The sequence below is a fragment of the Topomyia yanbarensis genome, chromosome 3 (genome assembly GCF_030247195.1).
Source record: "Topomyia yanbarensis strain Yona2022 chromosome 3, ASM3024719v1, whole genome shotgun sequence".
NCBI lineage: Eukaryota > Metazoa > Arthropoda > Insecta > Diptera > Culicidae > Topomyia > Topomyia yanbarensis.
Window position 1 is genome coordinate 208,304,845 of NC_080672.1, and position 26,262 is coordinate 208,331,106.

General features: G+C 40.8%; 1 protein-coding gene across 2 annotated transcripts in view; it reads left to right on the plus strand.

The window, feature by feature from the left end:
* LOC131692631 (IDLSRF-like peptide) overlaps window positions 1–16,504 on the plus strand; it is a 324,832-nt gene extending 308,328 nt beyond the window's left edge. The window contains exon 3 of one of the 2 annotated variants that reach the window (XR_009306035.1): window positions 15,139–15,273. Coding sequence is in view for 1 of the 2 variants with exons in the window: in XM_058979787.1 (XP_058835770.1) it covers window positions 15,139–15,286 (148 nt within the window). In the remaining variant the exon portion in view is untranslated. Of the gene's footprint in view, window positions 1–15,138 lie in introns of both variants that reach the window. The other variant, XM_058979787.1, reaches the window with a different exon arrangement.
* The last annotated feature ends 9,758 nt before the right edge of the window (window positions 16,505–26,262 follow it).

The following is a 26,262-nucleotide window of genomic DNA, read 5'->3' on the forward strand; positions in this document are numbered from 1 at the left end:
GATGGCGATGACCTTCACTTGCCTCCAATCGTGTGGGACAATGTTAGTCTCAAGAAACTTATTAAATAAGTTCAACAAGCGTCTCTTGGCAGAGTCTGGCAGATTCTTCAACAAGTTGAATTTGATTCTGTCTGGGCCTGGATCTTTATTGTTACACGACAAGAGAGCAAGTGAGAACTCCACCATCGAAAAAGGTGTTTCGTTCGCGTTATCGTGAGGGGATGCGGCGCGGTAGATCTTCTGTGCTGGGGCGGAATCCGGACAAACCTTCTTGGCGAAATCGTATATCCAACGGTTTGAATAGTACACGCTCTCATTAGTACTGTTTCGGTTTCGCATACGTCGGGCTGTTTCTTAAAGAGTGCTCATCGATGTTTCTCTCGTTAATCCGTCGACAAACCGGCGCCAATAACCGCGTTTCTTGGCTTTCATCAAAATCTTAATTCGCTTGTCTAACGTCGCATACTGTCGAAAAGTAGCGGGTTACCCGTCGTTCCGGAAGGTCTTATACGCAGCGGCATTCTTCGCGTACACGTCTGAGCACTCTTTATCCCACCAGGGATTGGGAGAACGTTTTTGTATTTTCGCGCCAGATACCGGCTAGCCAAAAAGCTGTAGTCTTCCTCCGGAGGAAATTCTTGAGTAGATTCGATGTTGTCGGATATCGCGGCAGTATACGAAATATTGATTGTTTCCAATTGCCTTGAGTCGTTATTGGTTGAGATTGCGATCGGCAGATGGTCGCTACCGTGGAGATTAGAGATTACCTTCCACGCGCATTCTAACTCTAGCGAGGTCGAGCAAAGGGCTAAATCTAATGCGCTTGGGCGCGCTGGTGGGGAGGAATCCGTGTCATTTCACCCGTGTTTAGAATTGTCATATTGGAGTTGTCGCAAATATTGTGAATTAAAGAGGAACGGTTATCATCACAAAGGCAACCCCATTCCGTACCGTGAGAGTTAAAGTCTCCTAAAACTAGTCGCGGAGCAGGCAGGGATTCTATGATGTCATGTAATCGGCGATGCCCAATTGCGGTGTTGGGGGGATATATATGGAAGCTATGCAAAGATCTTTGCCTTTGGTTGTTACTTGACAAGCGACAACTTCAATACCTGTTATCGAAGGGAGGTTAATTCTGTAGAAGGAATAGCACTTTTTGATCCCCAAAAGCACTCCTCCACAGGGGGTGTCTCGATCCAGGCGAATAATATTAAAATCGTGGAAGTTGAGATCTATATCTGAAGTTAACCAAGTTTCACATAATGCAAATGCATCGCAACTCTAACTATTTATTAAAATTTTGAAGGAATCGATTTTCGGGATGATACTTCTGCAATTCCACTGTAGAACAGTGATCAAATCCGTGACCTCGTTCGATGAGTTAGCCATCGAAGGATGCAATCGCTGAAAGGAGGGGCCATTTAACAGTCAACTACTTCAAAAATGTTCTTACTGTAGGGAGAAAAGCTAACATAAGACTTTTAATAGGATCAGTTATACTAAAAGTTTTTATTATCCAGTCCACTATGTTCGAGAATTTGATAATTCCAGTGCTGTGATTATTCTCGAACTGAAACAAAGGAACACTTGGGATTTTTGATGTTCCTGGAAGTGCTGGGAACTCCTTCTCTGAGCGTAATCCTCCAAGACCAGGAGCTACTTGCTTCGATTTGGTTGCAACACTTCCAATAGATGTGACTTTCGGAACCCCGTCAAGGTATACCTTCTGGCCTTTACAAGGAACTTTAGGAGAGGAAATGTTCCTCCTCTTCCTATAACTTCTAGGCGCCCTAGTAGATGTTCCCTATTGTGGGTCATCAGCCTCGCCCTCGTTAGTAAGCAAGTGAGCATAGATGTTTGTTGAGGATGGTGGCGTAGCTTTCTTTAGCATTTCTGCGAAAGAACGTTCGAATCGTCCCGCAAGGTAACGTTTTAGTTTATCCCCGCGTAGTTTGTATGCGGGACATGCCGAGATATCATGTAGATTCTCTGCACAGTAAGGACACTTCTCAGCATTCTTACTGCTCGAATCATCCAGATGATTCTCACCGCATTTTCCACAGCGGGCCTTATTGCTACAATAGGTGGCTGTGTGACCCAATTGTTTACACTTTGTGCAATTCATGATCCGCGGTACAAACAGTTGCTCAGGCAGACGAAACTTGTGCAATAGGACGTAATTTGGCAAAGCGGTACCAGCGAAGGTCACCCGATAAGAGTTTGATTGGGGGTACGTTTTTGAACCATCCCCCGCTACTACTACTTAGTGCAAACGCTTGCACTCAAGTATTTTCACTGGCTGAAGTAATCGGTTTCTAAAACGGCCAACCCCGTATTGCAGCAGATCCTCGCATGTCAAACTCTCATCGGTGACAACGCCTTCAGACTGTACTTTTATAGCTGGAATATACACATAATAGTCCTTCGTAAAGTACTCGCAGCAAGTAACATCGTTTGCCTGCTTTGAGTTAGTCAACACGACCCTGAGCCTGTCTGAGCGGATCTTTTTTATTTCGGTCATAGCCGAGAACTTTTCCGTCAGGTCTTTCGAAATCTGTAACAGATTCAGCGATTTTGTTTTGGGCCGAAAGAAGACCACAAAGGGACCGGTCGAGAGCTTTGGATATTGTTTGGGACGGGGGAAGCGTTGGGAGTCGATTCGACTTCCATTTGTAAATGTATCAAAAAGGTGTGTTTCACTTATCTGTATACTCGTTTCCCACGACGCACCAGTCCAGCTTATATAGCTGGTTATTGTTGAATTCTCACTTTGCGAAAAAAAGGTTGAGGAATGCGGCCTAACGGTTAACACACGCACAAGAGAAAATAAAAGTCCAAACCTCGAAGAGGCAGAGAATGGCAAGATAACCTTGAACGCGGATTAGTACTGTTCTTTTTCGCACGGACCGAAAACAAAACACTTCTATCTCGATCGAGCGATGCGTAGAGACTGTGTTTCAAACTTTGTAGGTCCTGTATATCTCGTGATAGACAAAGTTTTAGTTAAAACATCTACTTACAGATTATGTTTTCAAAAATGCGCCATATTTCAAAACCTGTAGGACCTACAAAGTTGGTATCTTCAAATGATATATTTAAAAGTACAACTTTGCTATATACACCATCTCTCAATATCGTTCGAATGGGGAAGGGGTTTAAAGGTTTCAGCGTGGAAAAAACACTTTTTTTTAATTTATCAAAACTTTTATACGGTCTCTAAAACGGCCAATCCCGTACTGCAGCAGATCCTCGCATGTCAAACTCTCATCGGTGACAACGCCTTCAGACTGTACTTTTATAGCTGGAATATACACATAATAGTCCTTCGTAAAGTACTCGCAGCAAGTAACATCGTTTGCCTGCTTTGAGTTAGTCAACACGACCCTGAGCCTGTCTGAGCGGACCTTTTTTATTTCGATCACAGTCGAGAACTTTTCCGTCAGGTCTTTCGAAATCTGTAACAGATTCAGCGATTTTGTTTTGGGCCGAAAGAAGACCACAAAGGGATCGGTCGAGAGCTTTGATTATTGTTTGGGACGGGGGAAGCGTTGGGAGTCGATTCGACCTCCATTTGTAAATGTATCAAAAAGGTGTATTTCACTTATCTGTATACTCGTTTCCCACGACGCACCAGTCCAGCTTATATAGCTGGTTATTGTTGAATTCTCACTTTGCGAACAAAAGGTTGAGGAATGCGGCCTAACGGTTAACACACGCACAAGAGAAAATAAAAGTCCAAACCTCGAAGAGGCAGAGAATGGCAAGATAACCTTGAACGCGGATTAGTACTGTTCTTTTTCGCACGGACCGAAAACAAAACACTTCTATCTCGATCGAGCGATGCGTAGAGACTGTGTTTCAAACTTTGTAGGTCCTGTATATCTCGTGATAGACAAAGTTTTAGTTAAAACATCTACTTACAGATTATGTTTTCAAAAATGCGCCATATTTCAAAACCTGTAGGACCTACAAAGTTGGTATCTTCAAATGATATATTTAAAAGTACAACTTTGCTATATACACCATCTCTCTATATCGTTGGAATGGGGAAGGGGTTTAAAGGCTTCAGCGTGGAAAAAACACTTTTTTTTTAATTTATCAAAACTTTTATACGGTCTCTAAAACGGCCAATCCCGTACTGCAGCAGATCCTCGCATGTCAAACTCTCATCGGTGACAACGCCTTCAGACTGTACTTTTATAGCTGGAATATACACCTAATAGTCCTTCGTAAAGTACTCGCAGCAAGTAACATCGTTTGCCTGCTTTGAGTTAGTCAACACGACCCTGAGCCTGTCTGAGCGGACCTTTTTTATTTCGGTCACAGTCGAGAACTTTTCCGTCAGGTCTTTCGAAATCTGTAACAGATTCAGCGATTTGGTTTTGGGCCGAAAGAAGACCACAAAGGGACCGGTCGAGAGCTCTGGATATTGTTTGGGACGGGGGAGAGCCTTGGGAGTCGATTCGACCTCCATTTGGCCGTCCGGGGAGGAAGCCATCGACACCGTCAACGTACGGGGTCAGCACCCGCGCAGACGGGAAAAAGCCGTAAATGTATCAAAAAGGTGTATTTCACTTATCTGTATACTCGTTTCCCACGACGCACCAGTCCAGCTTATATAGCTAGTTATTGTTCAATCCTCACTTTGCGAACAAAAGGTTGAGGAATGCGGCCTAACGGTTAACACAAGCACAAGAGAAAATAAAAGTCCAAACCTCGAAGAGGCAGAGAATGGCAAGATAACCTTGAACGCGGATTAGTATTGTTCTTTTTCGCACGGACCGAAAACAAAACACTTCTATCTCGATCGAGCGATGCGTAGAGACTGTGTTTCAAACTTTGTATATCTCGAGATAGACTAGGTTTGTATATCTCGAGGTATATCTCGAGATATACAAGGTTTTAGTTAAAACGTCTACTTACAGATTATGTTTTCAAAAATACGCCATATTTCAAAACCTGTAGGACCTACAAAGTTGGTATCTTCAAATGATATATTTATAAGTACAACTTTGCTATATACACCATCTCTCTATCTCGTTCCAATGGGGTGGAGGTTAAAGGTTTCAGCGTGGAAAAAACATTTTTTTAATTTATCGAAACTTTTATACATTATAGTTTATCATTTCAATAACATTCTGTAATTTTTCTATGCAAAAATATTGACAAACGACACGGTGACGAAGCTTTTTGTACAATGTTGGTGGAAAAACATGATTTGCGGCGTTACATGCCATTCAAAAACTACCTTACCGATTTCTTTCAAACTTTGCATATACACTCTATGTTAAAAATTCCCAACCCTTCTGTTGAGTTTATGTCATAGTAGATAGTACACTTAGATTAAGGAAGGGGCATACCACAATAGATCTAAATACTGGTCGCAGTGGTTCGTCTCCAACAAAAAAAAATCTCGAGATATGCAGGACCTACAAAGTTTAAACTGCAGAAAAAATGTTTAAAATAGTGGCCCCAAATCTTGGTGTTCGTACATGTTCAGGATGGTGCTGACAAAATGGCCGAAAGAAGGCTGTTTCTCAAGCAGATGGTTATTGCAGAACCTGATGGTACAGCCCAATCCAGAGAAATCTCCAGGGGATCAATCATACAAGCCCATATGCCTATTGGATATCCTCGGGAAGACCTTGGAAAGGATTATAATGAACAGGGTGACGAAATACACGGAGAGCGTAAACAATACAGATAGCCATAGAGAGAGCGGAGAATGATGTGCATTGTGCAATGATAACGACAAACATCAAGACGGTGATCATCAGCGCTAGACATAGCAGCCTCGTTGAACAAAATACAAATCCCCCAATACTTATGCAATATTTTGAAAAGCTACTTTTAGAACCAAGTTGATGGGGATCACGGAACGACGGGATGATCCCGATCCCGTATCGGTATTACTCTAGCCAAGAATATCTAATATTATTAAAGGAGGGGTACGAGAGGTATGAGGATGTTGGCAAGAACTGACTAGATGACCCAGTAGCAACATGATTGGGATAACGCGGAGGACGGAAGATGTATCCGGAGAGATAGACTTTTATCTATCGTTGTTCCTATCAGGTCACAGTTGCTTCAGGAAGTATCTTCATCGCTTCGGTCATGTGCCTTCGCCCTATTGCCCGGAGGTGTAAAGAAAGGATGTGGAATACCGTCGTAGAATAATCGAGCAGAAACTACTAGAGCTGCATAGGAATTGACAAAGAGATCAGCGAACTAGTGAGCGCAGCTGACAGTCCGAATAAGCGCATGCGGAAATTTTCCGATGAGGAATATCCGATTGGAGTTCGCCAAATAGCTCAAGTACACAAAGTATCTACAAACGGCCTAAAGTATGATGATGATGACGGAACACAACAGGAAAATCGATAAATGACTCAAGGGTCGAGCAATTTCATTGATCAAGCGACGCTCCGAGTTTACTGTGGAGAACTAGAGAAAGAGGTGCGATGCAAGAACAATCAGTCCTCCCACAAAGTAACACTTTGATATAGTTCCACTCGCACACATAGACATTGTCCCAATTTTTCAGGCAGATACGATTGACATATGAGAAATGTTCTCAAACCATGAGGGAACCCTACGCATTTGTTTGTTTGTTTTTACATTTCTTATAAATGAAATGTATAGAATTCGCTCAAACTTTCAAGATTTTTTCCGAGGCCCGGAGGGCCGAGTCTTATATACCAATCGACTCAGCTCGACGATTTGGGATAATGTCTGTGTGTGTGTCTGTGTGTGTGTATGTAACGGACAAATTCTCATTTGTGTTTCGCAGCAATGGCTGAACCGATCCTATCCAAACCAATTTTAAATGAAAGAACTAAAAAACAGTATGAACGCTATTAATTTGTTTTTGATTCTGATGTTTAGTTTCCATGAAATGAATGTTTGAATGCTTAAAAATGGCGTTTTTTGCAGTTTTTTTGAATTATCTGCCGTAAATGACAATATAGATTAACAACTTATATGTTTTTAGACAGCTTTAACGAATATCTTTCGAACAAGCTATAGATTATTGAAATCGGACTATTATCGAAAGAGATATTTAACATTAAATGCGGACGAAAAATTTTTATCATTTCCCATTGCCAGAAATACGACCAAAAACATGTAATCTATTATTAACGCCAAAACGGCTTATTTTAGGTCAATAGTATCTTCGGAGAATTTAATGGAGGAAATATGCCATTTCTTTTGGTATTGTGGTTTTGCTGATTAATCCCCCTATGAGTGAGATATTTTTCCAAATTTTCTTGGAAGTGATTATATCGAAATGATGCCTTCTACAAATTTGTAGCTCTTACTTTTGCGAATAACTTTACTGAAGACTTCAAATATCTATTTTGAATACTTTAAAAGTTATGGCTTGTTGTTTGTGGATTACGCTTTGTCGCCTATTTATTGTTCAATATAGAAATAATCCATTGAAATAAGCCAAACATTATTTCGACAAATCGAATTTTGTATTTCATTTTTCTACCTACAACCGCTAGAAATAATCACCGAACACTTCCAAGTTGTCTGGAAGGATAACTTGATCACTTATCAGTGCAAAAATGTTCATTTGTGCGACTGCAATTTTTCTAACTAATGACCATCGTATCGATCTGAAACATATCGGAAAATGAAAAGCGAAATAAATAACTCCAAGCAACGGCGTAGCCCAGAGAAGGTTTTGGGGTTTAACAACATACAACGCCCCCCACCCACCCCCCCACACTAAAAAAAATATTGGATTGAAGTTGAAAATTTATTGATGCAGACTAATTTAATTCAATATTACAATAACAATTATCTGATCCGTAGATTGATAACCTGTTGTTGTAAACATCATGAGGACTTTTGATAAATTGTCGGAATGGGGTCCTGATATGTAACTGATCTAATGGTCTTGATTTCACAGTTGTCTAATAGCATCAATATCAAATTCCTGCCTGAAAACATTCCAATAGAAAATTCCAGAGTTCTGTAATCAATCATAGTCCTCAGATTTATTTTCAAATTGATCTCGTTTTTGTAGAGATGTACTGTAATAAAGGTCTTTATTTAATTGGAAGAGAAGTTAAAATTGATTTAATGTCTATGAAACATAGAACTGCTCACCAAAAAATGCATAACTTTCAACATTTGCTAAAAATGTTCTTGCCTTTCTCATTCACTCTAAAATTCGTCAATCTAATCCCGACCCGGAGGGCCGAGTGTCATATGCCAATCGACTGAGTTCGTCGAGATCGGAAAATGTCTGCGTGTGTATGTGTGTATGTGGAAAAAATGTGACCTCTGTTTCTCAGAGATGGCTGGACCGATTTGCATAAAGTTAGTCTCAAATCAATCCCATCGGCTGCTATTGAATTTTTTATTGATTGGACTTCCGGTTCCGGAGTTACGAGTTGAAAAGTGCAATCACACAGCAAATACCCATATAAACTGAAATGAAAAATTTTCAAAATCAAATTTGTATTTTTGATGCCAAATGACTTTAAAATGCATGAAACATTGAGATGTTTGACAAAAATTGACTTTTTTTGGACTTTGGTACATTTTTGTCTTTCTCATATAGAAAGATTATGCAATCACTCTAAAAATCGTCAATCATATCGGCCCGGAGGGAGTATGCAGTGAGGGGTTGCTACTTTAAAATTAAAACTAGTTTAAAATTTCTTAACAAGTTGAAAATTTTCGGCAGGATCTGGACCTCCCGGACCTTTCTCCATGATCCGCCGCCAGTGGCGTAGCCAGAAATTTGGTTTGGAGGGGGTTTTGATGAAAATCGCAATTTTTTTGAAAAAATGCTTAAATTTAATATGAGTTTGATAAATTATTGAAAACTCAAAAACATAAGTAGTCTAACAGATGTCATTCCAGTCTACGAACAAGAAGGATCAACATGGAACAGTTTTCAAACCTCTATAGATTATTTTCTTGTATAATATGTCAATGAAGTCAAAAATTGCGATCTTTTAAAGTGGGATAAATGATCTAAAAAATTTTCAACGTTCAAGATCACCTAATATAATAATCCTTGACTTTGAAGGTTTGACAACTTCGGGAAGTTATCAACATAAAACAGCGCCTGCTTTGATATCGAAATTTTAGTGATTAAGTCTCATAGAGGTAATTATGGTGAATTAATTTTTCAAAAATATTAAGAGACACGGTGCCTTCAGCAAAGTTTTTGATAATGTCATTTCAAACAATTTTGTTGAAAATATGAAGGCTACATGAATTCAACATATAGGGATTTAAATGGACTGGGCCTGCTATATTTCTTCTTAGTGAAGAAAAATTTAGGTGAAAACTATTTTTTTCTGCGCTACGGATAAAATTGTTTGAAACAATCATTGCGAGTTGAGAACACAAAACCTATAACTAAATTATGGATGGATGGAACTGAAACTTGCGTTTCGACTTCATCTCATCAGAATCCGACACTAACTTGGTGGGCGGACTAAGCTAGCGCCGAATTGATGATAGCTCCTGAAAATGGAATCACTCTTTGTGTTTTTGAGTCCTTTTAATATCTGGGAATTATTTGTTTTAAATCCAGTTCCCTTATTTTTTTGTAAGCTTCAAAGGCACCTTGAACGCAATGTGAATTTATTATTTAATTACCGCAGAAGAGATTTATCAAATACAGTAATTTCAGAATAGCTTGTTGTAAAGGTTTTCTACTACTATATTTCGATACTCTGAATATGTGGGATATTTATGTCTTTGACAAAGTTGTTTGAAATGGCACTTTCGAAAACTTTGCTGGAGACATTAAGTCTCGACCCAAATTTGGTTGAAGAGTAATTCTTGTCTATAATTACTTCTAGGAGGATTAACCGTCAAAATTATTCTATCAGCAGATGAACAGTTTTAGTTAACATTCTTCAATGTTACTTAACATCGAAATTTGGCAGTTTCGAATGAATGTGATAGTGACCGTTAAAAATTTATCGAGCATTAATTTTACTTTTCTTCATTAGTCAACCTCACAACTTGCAATACTAGTACGTAGCACACAAAATTTTAGTACGCCATTCATTGCATCCTGCTAAGAGGCTATTCATATAGTTGATAATATAACAAAAATCCAATGCTCATAAAACCGATCCTGACCTGCTAGAGACAAAATTACATCAGCTTTCAACTTGAATTGTTGTCTAAGCTCTACACAATCTAAAAAAATACATTTTCAACAAATGTTGAAATGTATGCAAGTTTTCGGTAAATAAGCTTATGTTTTATATGCAATCAACCTATTCAAATTTAGATTCCCTTTCGAAAAATTGTCTCTAATCCATATTTTGAAGCATCTTTCCAAAAATGAGCTCATAATAATTCAGACAGTTATTTTATTTTACATTGAAGTAATTTGACAACTATGGGATTTTGGCTAAGAGATAAGTTACAAGATCCCCTTCCCACAATTTTCCAAAAGTTCTCATGACGCTTTAAACACAGTTCTCAATGTAGTGATCAGAAAATATTTTTCCAAAAATATTTTGTGGAATATTAAATTAAATTCGCCAGCATCAATTTTTTTTTCAATTCAATTAATTTTGGTTTGGGGGGGTTTTAACCCCCAAACCCCCCCCCCCCTGGCTACGCCACTGTCCGTCGCTGGTTTCAAGCGATGTTTCAGTATCACATAGTATCTGAAGATCGTGGCTGTCGATCCATTGTATGTATGTGCAAATCGTACTGAACATGTAATATTCATTTCCACCATTGTATTGAACATAACCAGCCATGGAATCGTAGTCTGGACAAATGAGACAAGCACAATTGCACCACTAGGTGGATTAAGACAGGTTTTTATTTTGGGAATGTGTCGAGTTGAGACGAAAACGTAATATGATTAATAACGAGGATAACACTTTCCGAATGTAGAGAGAAATTTATGAAAAATAACGATTTCCATTCGATTCTAGCAGGTTCTGATCGATTTTGATGAGCATTTGATTTTTGTTGTATGACCAATTATATGTATAGGTCAAATGTTTAAAATCAGTAATTTAAGGTCAAGATAGCATCATTCTGAAACCGCCAACTTCGGAGGTTTAGTATCTTCGATGAGTTTTACAAACGTTAAACAGCGCATCATTTGATAAAATAATTTTGACGGTATATCGTCCAAGAAGTATTTATGGTGATTTTTCTCAGGTTAATATTCATGACTACAATAAAGTCTCAACAAATTCGCTAGACACGAACTCTGTTACTATTTTCTGAAAAATTAATTCTGCATAATTTTAAAACTTAAAAAATTACGGTTTCGGAATTATGCCGTTTGGACAGTATGATCGATTTTCACCAAACCCCCACCAAACCGAATTTCTGGCTACGCCGCTGACTTTAAGTAAGTAGAAACAAAGTCTTTCTACACTCGTTCACAAGAAACTTCTTCGAATGCTGAATATCTATTATAATACATTGAAACCCTGATTTTATCAGCCAAATATGAACATATGTTTGATGGACTCTAGCAGACGAACAAGACTGAATTCGAGTAAATCCTTTCTTGAGCATGTTTTCCTTATCATCAAGATGGAAATATGCAAAAATAAAAAGTTCATCATAATCAGAAATAGTTATCAGACTACATCAAGAATATTTTAACAGCTTCAGTTTATTATAAAGAAAAAAAATGCCCGATTTAGTCAATGTCTCCATTTTTTCAGCCTAAAATACACCATGAGACTGATAAAAATGGGTCTTTATTGTATGTATTATTCACTGTGTTTCACATTAATAGGTACATTTCATTTTTGGGGATTTTTTATTGTATCGAACTACAACAATTTTTAGGTAATTTTCAAGGGGTTTTTTATAGACTTCTTCCAAAATTTGGCGAACCTATTCCAATTAATATTCCAATTAATTGGTATACTTAAGGGTTAATATGTTGCAGATAGAGAAAATACTGAAATTTTCAGCTTTTTTCTTACACAATATTACGAAAGCTTATTAAACAATTTTTCTTAATAAGTTTGTGAAAATTATAAATTATTTGAAATTTTTTAATAGTATAATTTTTTTTTCTTTAACCGTGATTTTTTAATAAATAGTGACCATCGCTTCACAACGTAGTCTATTTTTCATGGCTTGCGGTGAGCACGATCTCTCGAATTGCTGAACTGAAAATTATGGAATAGAAATTAATTTTTAGTATTCATTACTTTACTCACGCAGATAGCTCTGAATTAGACCCGCTGGTGCCCTAAGACGATTTCGCTAGATTTTCAGAGCACTGTGCACCCAGTGCATTAACGCAAGTGACGGAAGGTTATCGAAAAGTTTCGTGAAAATGAAAATTCGAGTAATAATGATGACTTTCCCAAACGGTTCGTTTTCGAGAGGTTTTTTTTGTTGTTTGGCATTAGGATTAGCGATAATAATTCAAATCAAGGATACTACTGGGAAGTCACCTTTAGAAAAAGTCGATGTCGAAGTAAAATTTGGAACTATGCACGCATGTACTTCAGAGATAGCGTGATATCTGGAGCTGCGATTTCATTTCAACCCTTTTTTTTTTTGAAAATGGCGATACTTACAAATGTAAACATAAGGCTTTTTCATACATGCGAATGAGGGCTTTGAAACGCAACCAATTAACCTAAAAATTTTGATTCTACGATATTGCTTTCTTAAACTACAGCAAAAAATACAACGGGCGAAACTGTATTTTTGTTTGTTTATTTAAAGTTTCGCCCTCCACGCTCCATGCAAACAAACAGGGCGATACTTTTTTTGCTAGCAGTTTAGAAGCGAAACTGTCATTTTCGTATTTTTTTAGGATTATCAAGCTGATACCAGCTGTAAATAGTAACAATGATCGCTATTCAAAAAAACCCGGACGAAATCGGTGGTGTAGAACGGTAGTTATTGTAAAAAAAACGTAAGAACGATACTTCAATGCTGATAGGTGGGACCGAAAAAGTAAACAATCGCCAAAGGGGCGATACTATCATTTTGTCAATTTCAATAGCAAAAACAAATTTTAATTTAATAATTTCAAATACTTTATGAAGTTTTGGGTTTCGATCACTGAATCATGGAATCTAGGATATAAAAATAGTTCTTAAATAGGAAATAAAAGTCTTGAAATATTCACTGTTGATTTTCTTTGAATGGTGTCACTGCTAGTATCGCCCTTTTCAGGAAAAAGCGTTGATTTCTTAGTTCTCAGTCGCGTTGGAAATTTGAGTAAAGTATAAACTTCAAATCGATTAAAAAAAAATGCGATTTTTTTGGCTCAGTACAATATATAACCTCTTTAGGAAAATTCAGTTTTCCCACCACAATTTAGATATTTTATTAACAGAGCATTAACAATAATTCGTTGGTATGTATATTTTATGGGCCATTTTTTCGCTTCCCATTGATTTGATTTGAGATTTCTAGCACTGATGTTGTCCTATGCTGATTTGAGCGATTCTCTGAGTCCTGCCACTTTCCCATGTAGTATGTGTTATCAAAAACATCGCGAAGCATCAAGTTCTAAATGTTCTCAAACGATATAATATCCGAAGAGAGTGATAAGAGTTATAAGAAATGTCTCATCGCACTGTTAGGTGGATTAAAAGCGTTTTTTATTGTTGGCTTTAACCCTAAGGGTCATTCGCCTGATAGATAAAAAAAGATGTCCATTTTAATTAACATAGTTTAGTAATTATAGTTTGTTTTCATGGAAAACACGCTGATGAAACGGTGCTGCTCTTCAAGGTTCGCGTTGAACCTCCGTTACTCCCGTTCGGGTTACGAGAAGCATTCGCATAATAGGGGGTAAATTGATGATTCGATCGATGGTGAGGCGGTATGGTTCATTGAACATTGCCTCGCGGTGATTTTTCTTTTATCTACATGGATCCAAAGATTCCTGCGTCTTTTAGGAAAACCAATAAGCTCTCCTCCCGAACCGGATCGTTCGAGAGCTTTTCTCGAATGGAAAGTGGCAGTGGTGTTGTTTGCGTAGATCATGCAACTTCCTGCAGTTGATAAGTATATGCTCCACCGTTAACCGAGTCCTACAGGTTTCGCAATGCGGGGGGTCGGTACGAGGTACAGTGTGGGCATGGGTAAGTCTTGTGTGACCGACTAGGATGTCCTACACATTTATTTTACAAGTAATGTTAAAAAGAAACAGAAAGAGATCTACGATTTTCAAATGGCTTGTTTTTATAATCTCTCGAAGTAAGAAAAATGCTCAGAATTTTGTGTACGATAAGTACAGTCAATTAGATTTATTTAAAAATGTGTTTAAATACCGCATAAAAATAAACTTTTTCAGAACATGTATTTTTTAATCGAACAAGAATTATTTCGTTTCCCATTTCTTCATATTTTGCTGTTTACTGTCTTAGCGTGACTCATAGTAATGAAAGAGAGATGTAGAGCAAAGATTGTCGATTTATTATATTTAGAAAGGCAATATTAAAAAGAAACAGTAATTCGTTAATCGAAGAAGAGTAATGTAGTCATCGATTAAAAAAAATCGAATGTTTCAACTTTCCTGTCCTGCTCGGGCTATAAATATAAAGGTTCTAGTGAGTACTATAGTTATTGTGGCAATAGAACAGGCAGATTTATTTCGTACATAAACAGTTATATCTGAAACTGCAAATTATAATCAAATTCATGGTATCGCTGTTTTTAAACAATGTAGTTCCCTGCACGATGCCTGTTTTGAAAGGCCGGCAATGTCTATATTAATAAAAATATAGAGAATGTATTTGAACTTTATTTTGAATATGAAAATACTTATCTTTTTATGATTTCACAATCGACGTTAATTTTTGTTTACAAAAATACTGAACAGACGCGTTAGAAAATCTCATATCGCATCGCGTTACCTCGCGTCCAGTCTGAAATATTGAAATATTCACAACACGTGTGCACGCGCGTTTATCCGCTCTCAGCATCGCTTCGCGTTCCGCTCGCACTCTATCAGGGCCCTAAGCCTCAAACTGCCGATCACTTGTTCTAGTGGTGCGAGCTTTCGGTTTGGTTTTGTTTTTTCTTTTTTATAACATTTTAGAACAGTGAATAAAAATATGTATTTTCAGCTACTCAATCCAGTTTGTCTTAAAGCCGATCACATATTATATACAACTCCATTTTTTTTTTCCTTTTCAGATCAGATTTAGAACATTTGAGATCAGTTTTCATGGCAGTTGAAAATGGCGATTTGGGTATGCTGAAATCTATCGGTATCAAGGATTCCGAGTTAGGAGACGTAAAGTTTTTTCTTGAAAAACTGGTCAACACAGGATTTCTTGATTGAGTGGCACCTCAACAATATTCACCGTTCTACTATTCTGTTCCCATTCAGCCACAGTTTTACTCTTATTTAGGATCATCTCTAGATGGATTCAACTATTAAGTACAAATGGTGTATTAGTTTATATGCATAACAAAATTAACGTAACGCCGAAAACGTGGTTACGGGGAACTGACTGACACACAAATAAACCTTAAAAACCACGACTTCGCCAGTACGCCAATTCCAATGATTTCGGTTTCAAGAAAAAAGTTTGAAAATGGGCAATAATTAACAATATTTTATTTTCATGCTTTGGAATAAGATTATACAGCAATTGTATTTGTATAAGGCAGTGTTTGATCAATGTAGCATTGACCTAATTAATCTAAATATTTCAACGAGAACAAAAATTCTAAGAATTTCTGTATATTATTTTGTTGGCAGTTCAATCAATGACTAGATCTGATGTTGGTATGATAACTAAATTTCATTTTAAACATAACCACGTGAAACGTTGTATAATGTGCGCGAATCCGATTTCAAGCTGAAATCAATTTCATAAAGTTTGGTACCCGATCTATACATATCAATTTTAAATGCGGTCGTAGCAAATAAAACCAATCGGTCTATTTACTCAAAGACATGAAAATACAATTTGTAAAACGTTTACATTTTACATGATTTACATACCCAGTGATCTTCTTGCAGAATAGACAAAAATAGGATTACATTTATATAAATACGTTAGGTCTAAGAGGAGAGATGAAGTAGAAGCGAAGAACAATCCAATATCTCATGAGAGTTCCCAATGAATTATTTCTTTAAATCAATTTTAATCTGCATGAATAAGCGACCAACTTTGACGAAAAACCGTGTTATGCCAACCGTATGCCTGAACGTGGTGAAGGATTAAGCTTCGTTACTCAATGGTGCACGGAGTCTTTCTACATAGTTCATGAGCTTATACATATAGTACAGCATATCATCATTGGTCTTGATATAAAGTAATGTTGCAACAGGAATACTATTCTAAGCTGGAAATATTTCAAGTAGCTTTTCATGCACGTACAGAATGACACATAAGGTATACATATAAATACACAATCTGTAAAAGCTTCAGTGCAATTTAATAAGACATTCCATTGTAAGTACATGGAACAAAAATGAATACTGTGACTAACGAAACATATCAAATGCATATCTGTTTTGCTTAGCAAATATATTTATGAAACTCTAAAAGCATTGTTATCTAAACTTATTTGTAGTAAAAACATACATTTTTAACGACAGCAAGTCCAACAAGGATGAGTCTAGAATACCAAAATCAAGCTCAATCAGATCCCATTCGATCTTTTGACTCATCTCATAATCACCATATTTTCCAAGAGCAGAATAATGGTTCGAAAAATATTATTTGAATTGGAAAATTGAGCAATAGAATATAACGTTTCAACAACAGAGATGTATAAAAACCACTTTTATACAAAAAGAAAAGGTTAAATCTTCCAAAAAACATTATTTCAAATATAAACATCGAAATTTTCAGTTGAAACGTTGTGTATGCTTAAAACATTATATATATATATATATATATATATATATATATATATATATATATATATATATATATATATATATATATATATATATATATATATATATATATATATATATATATATATATATATATATATATATATATATATATATATATATATATATATATATATATGTACTCAGACCCGGAAGACGAAGTCCTGCCTATAATTATTTACTGGAAAATACAACGAAAGCAGAAATAGCAACGCTTGTGGATCAAATTTCTATTTATTTAGTCCAGTTCGGTTGTGATATGATAATGATTTCAACTATAAAACATGTTACGAAAAGTTCTGTGATATACGTTATGATAAACATCGTATTTGTTTTTGCCTCTCTCTATGTACAGTAACAATACTGATGCTTTACCAATGTGTGAACAGGGCCGTTGGAGAATCGACCATACTCCAAACTTATGTCGAAGCTTTTTAATGACTTATTTTCATTATCAAAGACTCGACTTGAGTTGGAATTTCAATCCGTTTTAACCAAGGGAATTCATGGAATCCTAACATCGCCACTTTCATACACTCCTTTATGAATAGTGCCTTCATACACGTTATTCATCAACTCCTTCACCACTCCACCTTTTAAATGCATGAAATCAAGTAAAATCATAAAGTAGAACTTTTTGACAAAAAAGGACAGTCGCGAAAAAAACTGAAACCCAATAACTTCATATAATAACAAATTATGCAAACAATCCTAAACTAAAAATGCCGCAATTGCACTAATAGGTGAATTAGAAAAATCTCAATGATTGATTTTTATGTCAAAGAACCTTCCACAGAAAATAACCAACCAAATATCGCAAAACCCGAAGAAATCCGTCATGTCGTTTTTAAGTTATGCGATGACACACGGAAACCATTTCATTTTTATGTATAGAAATATCCAGTAAAAGGTGCATATATGAGAAAAACACAATTGCACTAAGAGGTTGATTAGAAAAATTTCAATATTCGATTTTTATGTCAAAGAACCTTCCACAGAACATAACCAACAAAATAACGCAAAAATCGAAGAAATCCGTCATGTCGTTCTTATGTTATACGATGACAAACGGAAACCATTTCATTTTTATATATATAGAGATATCCTGTAAAAGGTGCATATATGAGGAAAAAAATTGCACTACAGTTAACTCTCTCTATGTCGATATTCTCTATGTCGATATTTTTCTCTATCTCGATTATTTCGTAAGTCCCTTCAGATCGCATGTATAAAAACTCCTCTATGTCGATATTTTCTCTATCTCGATATCTCCCTATCTCGATGTACCTAGCTTTATATTTGCCTGCATTATTCTCTCTCTATGTCGATGTGTTTTTTTTTTCTCTCGGGACATCACAAAGCATATACATAATGAAATAAAAATTGGCGATCAGGGCGCTAAGTCCTATTCTGCAGGTAGGGGCAGTAAAGACATGATTTGAAGTAAAGGAGATATTCAACATGTTTTCCTACGAGACTTTCATCTTAATCTGCATATATTGAGGTTGCCTAGAAATTATGCATTTTTAGGTTCAAAATTTTAACTTTAACGTGCTATAAAAATATTTAAAATGCAGCCATCTGTAGCACGGAAATCATTCTTTCGTGGTCAAAACAATTTCAATTAGGTCAAGTCTCTCCGCAGTGGGGAGACTTTACCAAAAAAAACGATCTCAGACAAACTTTAATAACTTTTGAAAAAGTAAAGTAAAAATTCCGCAAAAAATTTGAACACGAATAATACCTTTTACATTATATCTCAATGACTTTGGAAGGATTGAAAACTTTTTTAGAGATTTATGCAAATTTAGCTGAAAACCTGGTCAAGTCTCCCCATGTTCCTCTACATGTGGGGCAGAATGATAAACTGCAAATAAGGGATTCCTTCTCAAACAGCAAACTTGATGTTTTGCAGTGCGAGTGCACTTTACCTCGTCGTCTACTACCCTACTCCCCCAATACGAGCATCTATCTTTATTTCCCGGCATGCATTATGATGTCCTGAAGGAAAAGTTGTCTCAAAGAAAATCATTGTGTTCTATATGTCGATCTCTCCCTATGTCGATGGTCCCTTCAATATCGACATAGAGAGAGATAGGTGGATTAGAAAAATTTCAATATTTGATTTTTATGTCAAAGAACCTTCCACAGCAAATAAACAGCAAAATAACGCAAAAATCGACGAAATCCGCAATGTCGTTCCTAAGTTATGCGATAACACACGGGAACCATTTCATTTTTAAGTAAAGAGATATCCAGTAAAAGGTACATATATGAGAAAAACACAATTGCACTAATAGGTGGATTAGAAAAATTTCAATATTTGATTTTTATGTCAAAGAACCTTCCACATCAAATAAACAACAAAATAACGCAAAAATCGAAGAAATCCATCATGTCGTTCTTAAGTTATGCGATAACACACGGAAACCATTTCATTTTTATATATAGAGATATCCTGTAAAAGGTGCATATATGAGAAAAAAACAATTGCTCTAAAAGGTGGATTAGAAAAATTTCAATATTTGATTTTTATGTCAAAGAACCAAGCAAATAAACAACAAAATAACGCAAAAATCGAAGAAATCCGTCATGTCGTTCTTAAGTTCGGCGATAACACACGGAAACCATTTCATTTTTATATCTAGAGATATCCAGTAACAAGTGCATATATGAGAAAAACACAATTGCACTAAAAGGTGGATTCGAAAATTTTCAATATTTGATTTTTCTGTCAAAGAACCTTCCACAGAAAATAACCAACAAAATAACTCAAAAATCTAAGAAATCCGTCATATCATTTTTGAGTTATTCGATGACGCACGGAAACCATTTCATTTTTATATCTAGAGATACCAGTAACAGGTGCATATATGAGAAAAACACAATTGCACGGGCTCGAGTGGTGACGCTGCCATTAATACCGACTAAACTCCATTGGGCTCCGCCATCGTTCCCCCCAGGAACTACCTCTCGGTATTACTTCTGGGGGGATGGCTGTACTTGATGTACTCATTCACTCTCACTCACACGTTCATACGTCCTGTATGAGGCTTACTTGGGTGCTCTCTCTATCGCACCTTGATTCATTCTCAAACACTCCACATGAGGCTGACTTTTGTGCTCACCTTTTTCGTTCCTTGCGAGGCTGACTTGTGTGCTCACCTTACTCATTCCTTGCTAGGCTTACTTTTGTGCTCGCCTCACCCATACCATGTGAGGCTGACTTGGGTGCGCACCCTATCACCTGGGTCTCTCTCGATCGTGCCACTCTATTATACCTCTGTCACTCCCCTTGGCATCCCATGTGGGACATTTTTCTTTGGCCCCACTTCTGACATACCATGCGAGGCTGACTTGTGTGCTAACCTTTATCATTCCTTGCTAGGCTGACTTTTGTGCTAGCCTCTACCATACCATGTGAGGCTGACTGTTGTGCTCACCCTTAACATACCGTGTGAGACTGACTTGGATGCTCACCCTTGCACTCCTCTGCCACGCCACGAGGCATCGATAGCTAAGTCCCAACATACAACGCTACGACCCTCCCATCTTGGCATGAGGCAGTCCACTTATACGCCTATACACTCACTCTTCTGTATTGCTTCGGGGTGGCTGGGTTTACCCCTTACGCGGTTGCCAGTTGCTGCGCCAAACCTGCCTCAGCATGAACAGACCATTCACTCCCTTTTTTGCGCTTGGCCTTTTTCGCACCAACTAACCAATCACTAGTAGGCCATGCCCGTCGTCTGTTGCTCGGTTCACCAGATTACCTGTAGCCTACAGGCAATCTGGGTGGTAGCAGCCGAGACTGCGTTCCACTTCTCCACCGATTGACACATCCGCTGAATAAAGGTATCAGGGGTTGTGTCCCAGCCACAGATGTCAAGCATTGCTCTTCTTTCGACGTCGAACCGATGACATACGAACAGTATGTGTTCGGCAGTTTCGTCTACACCTGGGCAGGCTGGGACCTCCGCGTGCCCGAACCTGTGGAGGTACTGTCGAAAACCGCCATGGCCTGACAGGAATTGTATCAGGTGGAAGTGAACTTCCCCATGGGGTCTTCCCACCCAGCTCAATATATTAGGTATCAGCCGGTGGGTCCACCTACCTTTCGAGGAGTTATCCCAATCACGCTGCCATCTGGCGACCGAGGTCACCCTGGTGCGCTCGCGGGCTACTCTATTTCCACGTAGCTCGAAACACTCCTCATCTTCCCGAATGACCAGCCCGACTGGCATCATGCTCGCTATCACGCAGGATGCATCGTGTGATACCGTGCGGTAGGCAGATATCACTCTGAGGCACATCACGCGGTAGGTGCTCTCCAGTTTCTGTAGGTAACTCTCAATACTCTAGACCATGACGGGCCGCCGTACCTGAGGATAGATACGGCAACGCCTGCCAGTAACCTACGTCTACTGGCGCACACCTTTGAGCTGTTGGACATCATCCTCGATAGAGCCGCAACAGCAGTCGACGCTCTCTTGCATGTATAGTCAACGTGGCTGCCGAAGGTCAGCTTGTCGTCTATAATGACTCCGAGAGACTTCAGACTTCGCTGTGAAGTGATCGCGACTTCTCCCACATGGATAACTGCATGTTGTGCCGACTTGCGGTTGTTGACGATAACTACCTCCGTCTTATGATAAGCGAGCTCCAGGCCTCTCGCGCTCATCCAGAATCCTTTTCTGACCGGCATCGGTCTCGTATAGCAGTACGCGGTTCTGGAAGTGACTTTCCAGGATCCGGTACAGACCCACCGGTAGGCTAAGCCGGTGTAACGAGAGCGCGATGGCATCCCAGCTTGCGCTGTTGAATGCGTTCTTCACGTCAAGTGTCACTAACGCACAGTATCGAATGCCTCGCCTTTTTCGTTGGATCGCTATCTCGGCAGTCTTTATCACTGAGTTGAGAGCGTCCACTGTGAACTTACCCTTCCGAAAGCCAAACTGGTTGCTTGACAGGCCGTCCGTACCTTCTGCGTACGGGGTTAGCCTATTGAGGATAATCCTCTCAATCAGTTTGCCAGTCGTGTCGATCAGAGAGATTTGTCTGTACGCCGATGAATCGCCTGGCGGCTTCCCGGGCTTCTGCAACAGCGCCAGTTTCTGCCTTTTCCATCTATCGGGGAAACGGCACTCGTCAAGGCACCTCTGCATAGCTAGCCTGAACATGTTCGGGTTCGCTATGATCGCTGCCTTGAGAGCGCTGTTTGGAACTCCATCCGGCACTGGAGCTTTGTTCATTGCTAGGGATTTAGCCACTGCGAGTAGTTCTTCATTCGTCACCGGAGCCACCGTTTCGGCCATGCCCGCACTGTCTCGTAGTGCAGGTGGCCAGGGGCTTGTGGCTCGAGACGGGAAGAGTACTTCGATAATCTTCGCCAACCGGTCCGGAGACCGTTCTGGGGGTGAGCCCCCTTTGGTCTTTGCCATCACGATCCTTTAGGCGTCACCCCACGAATTCGCGTTGGCACTCTCACACAGATTGTCGAAACACGCTCTCTTGCTGCTTTCAATGGCCTTGTTAAGGGCCAATTTCGCAGCTCGAAACACTTCACGGCGGTTCTCTCTTGTTTCCTCGGTGCGAGCTCTTTGCATCCTACGTCTAGCTCTGAGGTAGGCTGATCGTAGAGCTGTAATCTCGGCACTCCAGCAGTAGTTTTTCTCGGCATAGTGGCGTCGCACGCGCGTGGCAGAACAGCTACCACCGCATCCCCGCTTAGACTGTCGGTGTTGGCCTCCAGTCCCAGGGCCGCGGTGAAAGCTTCGCTGTCGAAGTGATTGGACTTCCACCCGCGTACCTGACAGGGATCTCCCGGTCAGGTACGCGGGTGGAAGCTGCACACCATAGTTGATCCTAAAGCGGATTGCTAAATGATCGCTATGGGTGTAGCCTTCGTCTACCCTCCATTCCATGCCTGGAACCAGACTCGGGCTGGCAAATGTTACGTCAATCCACGCCTCCACCCCGTTTCTACGGAATGTGCTAGCGGAGCCATTATTAGCTAGCACAGTATCGAGTTTCGCAAGCGCCTCCATTGACGCTTTTTTTTACAATGGAGAAGACCTTTATGTCCTAGCCCAGTACACGTGCTATTGGTAGGGTCCAATCTACCGCACGGGGTGCACTGGGGGCGTGTCGGACTCGAATGGTGACCAGCCATTAATACCGACTAAACTCCATTGGGCTCCGCCATCATTCCTCCCAGGAACTACCTCTCGGTATTACTTCTGGGGGGATGGCTGTACTAAATGTACTCATTCACTCTCACTCACGCGTTCATACATCCTGTATGAGGCTTACTTGGGTGCTCTCTCTATCGCACTTTGATTCACTCTCAAACACTCCCACATGAGGCTGACTTTTGTGCTCACCTTTTACGTTTCTTGCGAGGCTGACTTGTGTGCTCACCTTACTCATTCCTTGCTAGGCTTACTTTTGTGCTCGCCCTACCCATACCATGTGAGGCTGACTTGGGTGCTCACCCTATCACCTGATTCACTCTCAATCGTGCCACTCTATTGTACCTTTGTCACTCCCCCTGGCATCCCATGTGGGACATTTTTCTTAGGCCCCACTTCTGACATACCATGCGAGGCTGACTTGTGTGCTCATCTTTTTCATTCCTTGCTAGGCTGACTTTTGTGCTAGCCTCTACCAACCTGTGAGGCTGACTTTTATGCTCACCCTTAACATGCAGTGTGAGACTGACTTGGTTGCTCACCCTTGCACTCCTCTGCCACGCCATGCGGCATCGATAGCTAAGTTCCAACATACTACGCTACGACCCTCCCGTCTTGGCATGAGGCAGTCCACTTATACGCCTATACACTCACTCTTCTGTCTTGCTTCGGGGTGGCTGGGTTTACCCCTTACGCGGTTGCCATTCGCTGCGCCAAACCTGCCTCAGCATGAACAGACCATTCACTCTCTTTTTTTGCGCTTGGCCTTTTTTGCTCCAGCTAACCAATCACTAGTTAGCCGTGCCCGTCGTCTGTTGCTCGGTTCGCCAGATTACCTGTAGCCTACTGGCAATCTGGGTGGTAGCAGCCGAGACTGCGTTCCACTTCTCCACCGATTGACACATCCGCTGAATAAGGGTATCCGGGGGTTGTGTCCCAGCCACAGACGTCAAGCATTGCTCTTCTTTCGACGTCGAACCGATGACATACGAACAGTATGTGTTCGGCAGTTTCATCTACACCTGGGCAGTCCGGGCAGACTGGGACCTCCGCGTGCCCGAACCTGTGGAAGTACTGACGGAAACAGCCATGGCCTGACAGGAATTGTGTCAAGTGGAAGTGAACTTCCCCATGGGGTCTTCCCACCCAGCTCGATATGCTAGGTATCAGCCGGTGGGTCCACCTACCTTTCGAGGAGTTGTCCAATCACGCTGCCATCTGGCGACCGAGGTCACCCTGGTGCGCTCGCGGGCTCCCCTATTTCCACGTAGCTCAAAGCACTCCTCATCTTCCCGAATGACCAGCCCGACTGGCATCATGCTCGCTATCACGCAGGATGCATCGTGTGATACCGTGCGGTAGGCAGATATCACTCTGAGGCACATCACGCGGTAGGTGCTCTCCAGTTTCTGTAGGTAACTGGTTACCCTCAGTGCTCTTGACCATGACGGGCCGCCGTACCTGAGGATAGATACGGCAACGCCTGCCAGTAACCTACGTCTACTGGCGCACACCTTTGAGCTGTTGGACATCATTCTCGATAGAGCCACAACAGCAGTCGACGCTCTCTTGCACGTATAGTCGACATGGCTCCCGAAGGTCAGCTTGTCGCCTATAATGACTCCGAGAGACCTCAGACTTCGCTGTGAAGTGATCGCGACTTCTCCCACATGGATAACTGCATGTTGTGCCGACTTGCGGTTGTTGACGATAACTACCTCCGTCTTATGATGAGCGAGCTCCAGGCCTCTCGCGCTCATCCATTCCTCCACCGTGCTAATCGCGTGTTCTGCGGTTAGTTCTACCTCAGGAATTGACTCCCCGTAGACCTCCAAGGTTACGTCGTCGGCAAAGCCGACGATCTTGACCCCAGGAGGGAAATTCAGTCTCAGAACCCCGTCATACATGAGGTTCCATAGCACCGGGCCTAGGATCGAGCCCTGCGGGACTCCGGCGGTAATCGGAACCCTTTTCTGACCGACATCGGTCTCGTATAGAAGTACGCGGTTTTGGAAGTGACTTTCCAGGATCCGGTACAGACCCACCGGTAGGCTAAGCCGGTGTAACGAGAGCGCGATGGCATCCCAGCTTGCGCTGTTGAATGCGTTCTTCACGTCAAGTGTCACTAACGCACAGTATCGAATACCTCGCCTTTTTCGTTGGATCGCTATCTCGGCAGTATTTATCACTGAGTTGAGAGCGTCCACTGTGGACTTACCCTTCCGAAAGCCAAACTGGTTGCTTGACAGACCGTCCGTACCTTCCGCGTACGGGGTGAGCCTGTTGAGGATGATCCTCTCAAGCAGTTTGCCAGTCGTGTCTATCAGACAGATTGGTCTGTACGCCGATGGGTCGCCTGGCGGCTTCCCGGGCTTCGGAAACAGCACCAGTTTCTGCCTTTTCCATCTATCGGGGAAACGGCACTCGTCAAGGCATCTCTGCATAGCTAGCCTGAACATGTTCGGGTTCGCTATGATCGCTGCCTTGAGAGCGTTGTTTGGAACTCCATCCGGCACTGGAGCTTTGTTCATTGCTAGGGATTTAGCCACTGCGAGTAGTTCTTCATTCGTCACTGGAGCCACCGTTTCGACCGTGCCCGCACTGTCTCGTAGTGCAGGTGGCCAGGGGCTTGTGGCTCGAGACGGGAAGAGTACTTCGATAATCGTTGCCAACCGGTCCGGAGACCGTTCTGGGGGTGAGGAGCCCCCTTTGGTCTTGGCCATCACAATCCGGTAGGCGTCACCCCACGGATTCGCGTTGGCACTCTCACACAGATTGTCGAAACACGCTCTCTTGCTGCTTTTAATAGCCTTGTTAAGGGCTAATTTCGCAGCTCGAAACACTTCACGGCGGTTCTCTCTTGCATCCTCGGTGCGAGCTCTTTGCATCCTACGTCTGGCTCTGAGGCAGGCTGACTGTAGAGCTGCAATCTCGGCACTCCACCAGTATACCGGGCATCTACCGTTTCTTGGCAGTGTTTTTCTCGGCATAGTGGCGTCGCACGCGCGTGATAGAACAGCTACCAGCGCATCCCCGCTTAGACTGTCGGTGTTGGCCTCCAGTCCCAGGGCCGCGGTGAAAGCTTCGCTGTCGAAGTGATTGGACTTCCACCCGCGTACCTGACAGGGATCTCCCGCCCTCGGATGCTGCACACCATAGTTGATCTTAAGCGGATTGCTAAATGGTCGCTATGGGTGTAGCCTTCGTCTACCC